The 11,922-nt window shown below is 40.2% G+C and overlaps 1 protein-coding gene across 6 annotated transcripts in view; it reads right to left on the minus strand.

The window, feature by feature from the left end:
* The window catches only part of SUPT3H (SPT3 homolog, SAGA and STAGA complex component), a 287,624-nt gene extending 276,415 nt beyond the window's left edge, over positions 1-11,209 (minus strand). Inside the window, exons 1-2 of one of the 6 annotated variants that reach the window (XM_075086624.1) lie at positions 10,954-11,209; positions 778-872 (exon numbers count right to left, since the gene is read on the minus strand). In XM_075086624.1, the coding sequence (XP_074942725.1) occupies positions 778-872 (95 nt within the window). In that variant the 5' untranslated portion in view covers positions 10,954-11,209. Of the gene's footprint in view, positions 1-777; positions 873-6,044; positions 6,189-10,222; positions 10,465-10,694 lie in introns of those variants that run through there. The other 5 variants (XM_075086623.1, XM_075086622.1, XM_075086621.1 and 2 more) reach the window with 5 other exon arrangements.
* Between the last annotated feature and the right edge of the window lie 713 nt (positions 11,210-11,922).

An 11,922-nucleotide genomic window follows, 5' to 3' on the forward strand; every position in this document is an offset into this window, starting at 1 on the left:
TGCCCCCATCCTGACAGTGCCGTGTCTTGGACACACACAGAAAAGGGAGAAAATGCCATATAGTGGCGGGTGAGACTTTCTGATGACTATGTTGCTTTCCACAAAATGAAGACTTGCTGGCAGCCCAGTGGAGTAGGTTACCAGTCAAGATAAAGACTTCTACAGAAGGAATCCTTCTGAGTATGCAAGTATCTTTAAGACTGACAAAACCCACCTGTTTAAATAACATTCAAGGTTTTCGAAGTTATAAACTACAAAATCATATAATAGCACAGCTTGGAGCTGGGTTTCTAAGTGACCACTGCTAATTTACAACAAGAAACAACTCCTCTTTTTAACAACTTTAATTCCCATCTGCCAAAACCCAGTTATTTACAACTGTTCCATGTCTTAAATTCATCAGCAATACTATCTTAGCAGTCTACCTCTCTGTATTAGCACTGAAGGATGGTAATAGAAAATATTTATTTAAATAAGCATATATGACAACAGGAAGCTTAGCTGACTGAGAAGTATAGGTCTCTAACAACTTCTGAAGTTAATATTAAAAATGCATTTCTCTACTCGGCAGGACTTTCTCTCTGTTCAATACAGCATGTGGTTTTTATCTAACTCACCTCTGAATGTTTTACAGGTCAGAAGTAAAATACTAACAGGTCCGTCACTAATACCTGTTCTTCTTTCCCCACCATCACCCTTACACACACATTCTAAGAAACAACCTAAAAGATACATACAAAATGTAGATGTTACCAGATATTGTGACTGATTACTTACATCATACTTTGCAGTTCAGGCGTAAAGCTTGTCGATTTTCTTCCACTGCTTGAAGAGGCAATGGTTGACATCGGGCTAGCCACAGTGCTGCTCATCTGAGTAAACAAAGAAATAACAGCACTTAAAATACATATATTTTAAAAGAGAGTATGTGTATGCTTCACACTAGATATTTAAAAGGGAAAAAAAGCTTTTTGGGGTAGACTTGAATGCAAAGACTCTGCATGCAAAAACAAGCCTATCTGAGACACTGTAGAAAACACAAGAGAGTTGATGTTTACTGTAACCAAAGTATTGGAAACGGGTGCTATTTTTAAAAATATAATCCCAGCAACCCATTTAGAGGTATCCTAGGAGCACCAATGGAAAAGTATTAAGATAAAAACACACTTCTGGAATACGCGCTATTCCTCGACACCAGTATCTTGATACCCAAAGCATCCTTTTGTATTCATGTGGCATCCTAAGCACCAGTAAATCACATCCACACTGTCGAGACTAAGAGGAATAAAACAGAATCTCAGAAAAAGCCAGATAAAACTCAATGAGCACCAAGATCACAAGCTTCCTTTCTAAAACACCAGCTTTATGTACACATGCATTAGAAAGAGTGGGACCTGAACATCATCCTAATAGTGCTATGACTAACAGTACTATCTTTATACAAAATGTTTTACAGCTTTTCTATAAAAATTCTCATTAAAGACTCCAAACCAAACCCAGGACAGTTCTACTTTTATTCTGTGAATTAGCTAACACATCTACATTTTCCTCTTTAATAAAAGGCAAGTCAAATGCCTTTAAATAATTGCATTTTTAAAAATAACTTTTTACTAAAACACTGAAAAAAAATAAAAATTTATCTAATTATGGAAAACTTTATAAAGCGAGAATAGGGAGTTTAATTTTTCCCTTCAAGAAATTTTTAAACAAAGAGCTGCACACACTATGCAAGACTCCTGATAAACAGAACACATTCCCACTACATTTCTTCCTCTTCTGGTTTGCTGCACACTAGTAACAGTTGAGTTGTACTGCTCATTTCGTGTACTACTAGTAGCAGCCATAGTAATGAAAACCGTGTTAATATAGTTTGCTTTGCTGTGAGACGTCTGAAGACATCCTACCTTTCTCCACTTCTAAATTTTACAGTAAAGAGAGACTCCTCTTCTAAACAACGACCTAAAAGTACATGACCAGATTTATATTAAGTGCCATTAAAAGCATTGCAATCTATCACAAGTACGCTTTGGTTTAAGGAAACTTGTAATATTCTAAATACAAAGTATAAGATACTTTCAAAAAGTAACAAGAGAATTAGTGTTTTGAAAGGCTAATGACGTAACAGCGTAAGGATGAACAACAAGAATAAGAAGTTTATGCATTTAGACATAATTTTACTTTTTTCTTAATGCTTCCAAGTAGATTTTCACATACTTCTGTTCATCTTCAAGCAGATTCTAATTTAGGTCCCCATCCTGCAAGCACTTATACACGTGTAACTTTAATCACAAGTTTACCCCCACTGAAGTCTGATTTTAATCATGAGTAGTTACACACCAGGCTTAAGTGTTAGCAGGACCCTGCCATGATCAGCAGTTACCAGACTCACATAATCTAAACAGTCAAATTAGTGAGTTTAGAAAAAAAATATAATAGTAAGACACATCTATAACATGAAGGAAGGTGACAGAGTACTTCTAGGAAAGATCTACGTACACCTGGAAGGGAGCAAAGAGGGAGCTGCAATGGTACCCAGGAACAGCCCAAAGATTTGGAAATTTATACGTGTTTTACTGTTCATTATTTGTTTGGGACTGATTACGATTAATTTTAGTAGCTATATGTTTATATCCAATATCACAGTATCAATATTCCTAAATATAAGTTAATACACTGTAAATGCTATATTTCACCCACACCCTAGAGAAAGTAGTTAAGGGAATGCCTCAGTTAATACTTTCTAAAACAGCTGTAGAAAAAAAATCCCAAAACATACCAATCATATGTGCCTTAAACATTAAAAGCTGAATAACATACAAAGACTTAAGTTTTTTTAAGTTTAATTTCTTTTTTCAACTACATCATTTGAAGCATATGGCTTTTATTTTTTTTCCCCCTAAATCCAGGGCAGACATTTTGCTTTATCCATGAGGTTCTGTTCTGCTAATTTATGAAGCGTTCTCCCAGATTTCCCAAAAAAACATGGGGGACAATTACATAGCTGCCTCCTCAGTGTAACATTTGAGATTCATGCATGTCCTACTTCGGAGTAAATACTTTTTAAGGTTCCTGCCCTCCAAGTGGACAAGAACAGTTTAATTAAAAAAACTTGGAGCGCTGTACATCTGTGTAAGTATCAGTAGATTTGAGAGCTGAAAGCTTATCAGCTACTGCTTCCCTAAAAACCTGGTCTTCCTATTGCAACCAAATGATTTAACTTTCAAATCAAGCAGGTGTACAGCTTTTTCTTGACATAAAAAGCCAACAGCTTGTCAGGCTTCGTCAGACCCTTTACAATAATTACTTCCACAGCCCACGTTTTGTTTGATGGTTTAGATAATTAACTTCTTTACACATCAAAGTCCCATCGTCCGTATGTTCTATTTCCTTTCTTCCGGACATTAAAAAAAAAAAAAAAAAGAAATCATGCAAAAGCAGAAGCACTCTCAAATCAATTTTCTTCAATAAGTACAGCTAACATGGAACTGAAAAGCCTACTGTAATCTTCAATGGGTCAATATACTGTATTTGTTTTAACTCCAAACTGAAATACAGCTGTTTGCCATATTCTACAAAATGAATTCAGATGTTCAGATTAAGTCACAGATTATTTCAACATGCCATATTTTAATCATGAACTCTAGCAAGGAGAAGATAACTTCTGATTAACACTATTCAGACTAGTATTAATGAGTTCCTACCCAAAAAGGTCCAGTTTTACAAATTCTTTTCCCCGTAAGTAAAATATGGCAATCAAATGTATTATAAAAATATACATTAAAAGGTATATAAACACATTAATATAAATATTTAAAAGCATCTACTGAAATCTCAATGTCTTTTGAAGAGTCACAACAGAAAACAGTACTTGCTCCAGGACTCAGAACAAGAGTTCTCCTTTGAGGGAAACAAATTCTGTCGTTTCTCGGGAAGTTTAGGCCTGGGTAAGATACCTGGGCAGACTTCCCTTTCACAGCCATCCTTCATATCCACTCCAAAATTACCAAGCAACACTAACTCACACTGATGGTTGTCTAAACAATATGCCATCTGTACAACCCACTTATTTATTCAAGATCCAGTTGGGAGACGTGAAAGAACTGAAGTTCTACTGCTCCTATAACTTGAATTTAATACACAGTCTATACATCTAGCCCATAACTGTAGAGCACCAGATCTCCAAGCTATTTCTTATCATTTGGGACATACATTATCAGCCTTAAAATATATATACACACCCATAGTCAACGCCTCTGTCTTTTGAAATACTACTCAAATACCACCAATGCCAAAATGTCACAAGGATCCAAGAAAAGGGTGCGTCCAGTCACAACAGAACAGACCTCTAATACCTCTGTTCAACAGTTGATCTAAACTCAGTCAGGAAAAGCAAACATTTAGTATTACTACAAAAAAAGAACTAAGTCTAAGCTGGCTCAATTTAAAATAGTGTCTCTCAGATTTTATCTGATGTCTCTGTTACAGGCTAAAGAAGGTGCAGAATTACCAAAAAAAAAAGCAGTGTCCCTGCATAAATTTTTACAGCAAATAACACGTTAGAGTAGAATTTACTGTTATGATGACTGAATTTATCAAACATCCATCTAATGTGGTTACTGCACCAGTCGTCTTTTCTTGCCTTTCAGAAATACATTTTGCATATAACCTGAGATCATGCAAGAATTTAGAGACTGACCTATTTTTATTTAGATAAACCCAAACAAAACAGGAAGGAAATAAAAGCCAAGATGACTATGAATTAACACAAAATTAAAATTAACGCTTTTTTTTTTTCCCACACCCTCTACTTCAGAGTAATTAGATTAACCAGTCTGTTACCACTGAGGATTTTACGGCATGCATGGCCTCACCAGCAGACAAGAGAGCGTAAGATAACAGTCTTCTAGGATTAGAGATGTAAGAACTTAATTAACCACAGGAAATACAGATTTTTTGTTAGCGCGCTTCTTTTAAAAAACAAAAACACAACCATAAACCCTGTTGAATACATGCAGGACTGGCTTCCTAAGTGTATGCTCAAAATTATTTAAAAAATTACAGATGAAAAAATAAAGTTAAAAACCCCAATAACCTGTAACCAAACACTGGAGTATCAGAGCAATACAATATTGTTTTGCTGATCACCCACTCTCCCAGTAGCATGGAATAACAGAAAATTAAAACACTGGAGTATTAAGTCTTTAAGCTCTCCTGAGCTGTTCAAGCAGGCTGGAACTAGAAACACTCTAAAGGGTCTCAGATAAGCACAATGCACAGATAACCTAGATTTTACAACAAATTAATGATTCAAAGCATATAATGGAACTCCTTTATCATCCTCTAACCTGTTCAGCTCAAAAAAATAAATCAGCCTCTTGTGTATCAATTAAGAAACGGCTTTGTTTATAGGCAATAAGGTAACTTCCATATTCCCTAAACACGGTCTCTTAAAAGACAAGCAGATAAAGCAAAGGCACAAACTTTCAAGGAACAGGCTGACCAAATCCAGGATTAGGAGCAATCTGTCGGCAGGCAGCGACACATCTACATCAGGTCTGCACACAGGAATACTGTTCAAAGCTAGGCATGCATTCTCAGCTTGCTTTCATTTTTTAATTAATTAACAAAGTATCAGAAAGTGGAATGCGTGCACTATTCTTGCTAAGCATAACACACTACATCTGCTACTGCTGCTTCCATTTATTACCTGATAGACTAGATGCTTATGATAGTTTCAATTTAAAGTGAATACCAGAAAGAAATATTCATCTTACAGCTGTCAATGCACAGCCCAGCTTTCACCACCCAGACAAATAAGCATCTCCTCTAACTATTGGGATGAAACATGCTTGGAAAGCCCACACAAACGTAAGGAACACAACCAAACATAATCTCCTCCTTTCTATCTATAAGGCAACTCAGTCATTCATTCACGTTTAGAAGTTACAGAAGAAACATGCACGTAACATGGTAACAAAGGGTATCACAAATTTTCAAATGCATGAAAGCACAGATTTTCGTTCAAAGAATAAAATGCATCTTACTGATTTTATCTTTAAAACTGTCCTGTTTCACATCCCGGGAGATAAAATAGCCCTTAACGTTCATTTCTACATCTCATAAGAAAGTATCTTTGTGCATTCATTTTACTAAAGACCTTAAATAAAAGCAGTAAACAAACACCACTCTCGCTGACTTTGCGGGGAAAGAAAAGTCACTAACCAACTACAGGCTAAGGCACAGCCTTCTGACTCTATTCTGCATAAAACCCGCTGTATTTTACTTAAAATTACTCTGCATGTCCTCATATTTTAAGCTATTATTTGTCCATCCATGAGTTAGACATGACAGTTATTTAAGCCTCTTCTGAAACAGACCACAGAATGGTCTGGACTACTGAAAGAATATTAACACACAGATGTAACTATTTTATTTGAGATCAAGAAGCAAACAGCATAATCTTACATGAGAGGTATGCCTCCACATCTGGAGATGTTTACAAACACTTCCCATAGTTTCTAACTCGAGTCTAATCAGAGCTCTGTCCTTCCCCAGAAGTTACTTATTTATTTTTAACCAAGAAAGCAGGGAAAATGAATCTAATGTATTTGCCCACCTCCCTCTGAGCTGAGTGTGCAGCACTTTTTGCAGAACTCCATGCCACATTTGGCAGTTAATGGCACTGCAAATTAAGTGCCAATGACTTTGTTTCTTCCTTCCTAAAAATGCTTTAACAAAACAGTGTAAAGACAAGACAACCTGTAACTAACAGCAAAGTTTCCACAGCTTCCAGAATCTGGCTCGTGTAACACTAACTTTTTTTGAACTAGCATTATTTTTTCAAAATGCATTATTTTAGCAGTATTCTGAATCTGCCGTGCCAATTATTTAATAATTGTACAGACATGCAAGTTAGTGACCATGACCTTCCTGTGGTAACCACTGACAATTTTCAGTGAAGGAAATATAAGGTGTGCTTGCAAGTCTTGTGATAAAAAACAGCTTCAGACCATTAGGAACTCCAGCATGCAAAGATGAACAGACCCCAGCCTGTAACTTACTCAGGATTTTGCTTTTTCTGAAGAGTGAAACATTTCTATATGAATATGCAGATGTCAAGTTAGTTCTGCCAGTATGCTTTACTGCTCTTTTGCCAACAAGCAAACCCATTAGTCATCATGGCTCCCATCTACCTTTAGTTCCATCTAAAGTATCTTCAAATTTAAGGTTTTGCTAATGCAGTTGGATTCCATGTAAAGCAAAGCCACGTTTATCCCCCTCCTGCCATTAGCTTTAAACTATACTTTCCGGAGTATAATTTCTCTCTCTAGACCTTCACCGGCCTCCATCTGTTCAATTCCTTTCAAGATGGCAGTATCCTCCCAACCTATCACACTGACTACATCGATCCTCCTCCTTCCACATCACCCTGACCTGTTTAGTCCACTATTTGAAATACAATTAAAATAATTTCATAATATAGTTCCACCCTGACCTTAACTGAACATTCTGGCATATCACGACTCTCATACGTTGCCCCATTGCTGCCCTCAAGTTAGGGCATCAGTGTACAGATCAGAAATTCCTAATCAAGAAGCACAAGCCAAATACATAGCTGAGATTACAGAAATTTTCTCCAATTCTTATTGCTGAACTGTTCCTGCCCCTTCTGATATCACTGCTTGCCTAAATCCTGTAGAGCAGAAAATGTCTACCTCCACTACTGCATATTTGCACAACACCTAGCACAAGGAAAACCACAGGGAAAACAACCAAGGCTTTAGTATGAACTACAACCATGAAAAATAGCTCTTTTAGAGGAAGGTCTAACAGTAAGTCAGTAACATTCAGGACACCAACCCCATTCAGAGATCTCACAGTCACAGATAATGTCCAATGGGTTTCTGCTAAAATGTATTCTTGTTTACTTGAAAATACACACTTTTCTTGGCTACTTAAGCACATGATTTTTAAAAGCACCTAACACCGGAGAGCTGTATTGATAATTCTTATGCTTTACCTAAGAAACATTAGCAAGAGTCAGGCCAATACCCAGGTGCTTCAAATCACCTCTTCCATACAAGCTCTTGGCCTCTTTCTACCATTACTGTTACTACTTCTGTGACAGTTTAAGGAGCTGCATGAACTAGAAACTTTGCAGTTGACTCTGTGAATGTCTGATTTTAATCAAACATAATACTTCAAACGTATGCAACGTACAGGGGTAGAGAAAGGCCAAATATTATTCATAAACAGAAATTTATTTTGTGTTAGCTTGCAAATGAACACATACTAAGATTACTTCAAATTAATAATGGTTACATGAAGCACTACGAATGCCAAGTATCTGAAACATATATTACAGATCTAACTAGTGTCATTTTCAGTACCTTTAGCATGCAGTTTTCTGATCAGCTCCTGATAAGCCTGTAACTGAGTCACTACTGCCTGGTTCCACGAGTACATAGGCCTAGCTGGCTTCCTTTTCGTTATATACTTCATATATCTACACATTTGGATATTTCACAATTGCAACAACAGCATCAACTCATTTAGTTTCTATGATATAATTACACTGCTTGGGTTTGGCCTCATGCCTTAAAACACCCGTGCAATAATGACCTAGGAAGACACTGTCTAGCTGGTCTCGCTGCTTGAAGGCATCACATCAGAGCAGCAATAACAACGTGAACAATGTTCAGCATTACTCTAGACTACTATATGTAAGTAATTCTTAGAACGCTTCTGGCTTTCTAAATTACAGCTTGCTTATGCTGACAAGTTACTAATTGACTAATCAAATTTCAGACAGCTCCATTCTATGTGATTCAAAATTGAGCCCATGAGAGTAATTCAGTTGGTTATGACACTCAGCGGCTTAGCAAATAATCTAAAGGCTACAGAATCCTGTTAAACCTTAAGCAATGTTTCCAAATCCATATATTTGAAAATCACAAGTAAAATGCCAGTAAAGCATAGAAGATTTCTTGTTTACTTCTCAGAGACATGACTTTGAGTTTTTCCTCCTGCCTTTTTAGCATATGCTGGTTAGACCTCAAGCTTTTCTTCAGAATCATCATGGCTAAAGATTTCTTTATCTAAATGAAACCTAATATTTTTGCACTTTAACAAGACTTACAAAGATGAGGCTTTCAGAAAACCATAAATACTGTTACAGTTAGAAATGCTACTTTTAACATCAGCATTCCCATCTACACAGTAACAATACACAGGACAAAAAGGAACCAAAATAAAGTAAAATTAGATTTGCATAGCAGTAACATGCAAGTATAAGCCTGTACAAAGTCCAAAGTTAACAGAAAGACTGACGCTGCCTTCCACACCACTTGGATCTGGCCAACAATGAAGATAGATACGCAAACAGGGAGAAAGGGAGGGTGCCCTGCACCCTGCCATGTAAGTCAGCACTGAACAGGGTGCAGTGCCTTAAGCCAAAGGGAAAGAGAGGCCTGTACCAAGAAAGAGAATGATGTGGGAGTTAGATCAAAGACTTCAAAAGTAAGTTTAAGCATATCACCAACACTACTGCAAACCTTGAAACAGATTCACTCTTAGGAAAGCAAATGTCTCACAATAAATCATTAATACTAATGCCATACAGCAAATTTGGTTGTCCGCAACATGAGGTTCTTACTTCCCCTTCACATACACAGCAATAAATATTTTGCATGTGTATTGTACTTTGCATTCATAGACTGCAAAGCATTCATTTGTATAATTTCTATGAACTTATAAGCAGCTGATCTGTACATAGGAAGTACAAAAATACAGTTAGTAAGTGGCAAAACCACTTAAAGCCTATGCAGAGACATATTCTTCTTAACTAGCTGTTATTCCTAGGTTTTTAGCATTTACTAATAATTTCTGTAAGGACTATTACAGGATTCCTAATAATAAATCATCATGCTTGTTTGTGCAAAACAAGATCCAAATCCTCCAGAGAAAAATCACAAACTACTGACATTTCACAGTACCAGAGCAACACCCAACAGTAACACCCAACAGTACATGGCATACTGCAGGCCAAAGCCTGGCCTCCATCACGTAACTTTAAGCCTACAATTAAAAAAAAAGTTCTAGAAACACCTTCAAGATTAGTTGCAAGACAGCAAAACCAACAGGGCTGGGTTCAACATGTGTAACAACACCGCAGACCACGAGAAAACCGACGCAAGAGCAAAACACGGCAAAGGCTGCTCACTGTAACCTCCCAGCAGTGAGTAACCCCAGGTCTAGCGCTTCCACCCAAAATGGCATGGTTAGGAGGCTGCAGAGCTGGGATCGAGCTGGCGGCCGGGTACCAGGCAGCACTGCTGCCTGGGTTGAAGGCAGGGCCGCTTCCCAGCATCTTGGCTTCGATACCAGAGCGGATCGCTTTACGCGGAGGAGCCCCTTCGGCGTGACCCCGCGGCGGTTACGCTTCGCACGCTGCTGCTCGCATCTGGCCAGCGCGACCTACGAAATGCAAAACCGCGAACATAGATGGAGTTAGCAGCAGCCCCCGCACCCACAGGCACCCCCCACCGCCCCCCTCCCGCCAAGCAGCGCTTCGCAGGTATTGCTGACAGGAACCCGCGAGGTTAATATTGCTGAAGGCCCCAAAAATGAGCAGCCTCGCTAAGTTAGTTAGCAGCAACACATTGTCTTATTGCGTGCCCTCGCTGGTGACTCACTCAAAGGCTCACCCCCGGGGATGGATGGATGGATGGATGGATGGATGGATGAGGAGGTTGAGGTGTGCAGGGGAGGGAGGAAGGAAGGAGCAGCCTGGCTTGGTGGTGCCCAGTTCCCCCCACCCCGTGTGCGGCTATCCGAAAGGGGAAAGCGAGGGGCAGGAACTGAACCTCGTCCCTTCCCCTCCAGGCGCTGCCTGGACCAAGGCACGAAATGAAGGAGCCGAAAAACAGCGGCCTCTCTCTCTCTCCCTCTCACCCCCCCCTCGCCGCCGCCACAGCAGCCGCGGCTCCGGCGCTGAGGCTCGCACGCTGCGAGGTGGGGGGGGGGTAAGATGGCGCCGCCCGCGGGCGGGAGGGGCCGGTTCCGCCACACACCGGCCGCGACGCACCGCCGCCTCCATCTGCTGTGTGGCAGCCGCGGCCTCCCAGGGCGAGGGGAGGAGCCGGGCCGAGGCGGGGCTCCCCGCCGCTTCCTCCCCGCCGCTGCCGCTGTTTCCTTCAGGCCGACCGCCGGCTCCCTCTCCCCGGCCCGCCTCCCGCAGGTGCTGCCCGGCGGCTGAGGGGAGCGCCCGGGCGGCCGCGGCCACCCCCCTTCCCCCTCAGCGCCGGGCGGCGATAAAAGGCTTCGGGCTTGCTCTGAGCGCTAAACACCGGGAAGGGCTTAGGGAGAGGAGGTGGAAGCCCCCGTAGCAGGGGGATGAGTGTGCTTACACAGGTGTCTGGCCTCAGTGCAGCGCGCCCTCGTCTCTGCAGCTACAGCACTGTAGAGGTCTTTGAAAATAGTAGCGTCTTCTCCTCACTGCATAAAATAGCGATCTGCGTTCATTTTTGGCCTTGGAAATACCAGTGGATTCTTACTACAACACAGCAAGTTGTACTACTTCAACCTTACCAGGGTGGTTAGATGCACCGAGGTGGTTAAATACCTTCCACCTATGAGTAGGGCCTGTGTTTTCCTGCTCTTCCCTGGCAATGGCAGCTTTCCTCTTCCCATGTCTTGTCAGCTCAACAGGCTGATGGGGAAGGACACGACTAGGCGAGATGGAGCATTTAACCTACCTTTCCTTTTTTCTTTTTAACCTTTTCTTTCTTCAACACCTCCTAATTGTAGGTGTTTGTGAGCTCGGCTCAGTCATTCCACTCATCTGCCAGTAGGCACGCACGTTTGTTAGGAGACAGGCTGATTTTTGCCATGGTAGAAACTGGAATTAATAAATGCAACCAA

The sequence above is a fragment of the Phalacrocorax aristotelis genome, chromosome 3 (genome assembly GCF_949628215.1).
Source record: "Phalacrocorax aristotelis chromosome 3, bGulAri2.1, whole genome shotgun sequence".
Taxonomy (NCBI): domain Eukaryota; kingdom Metazoa; phylum Chordata; class Aves; order Suliformes; family Phalacrocoracidae; genus Phalacrocorax; species Phalacrocorax aristotelis.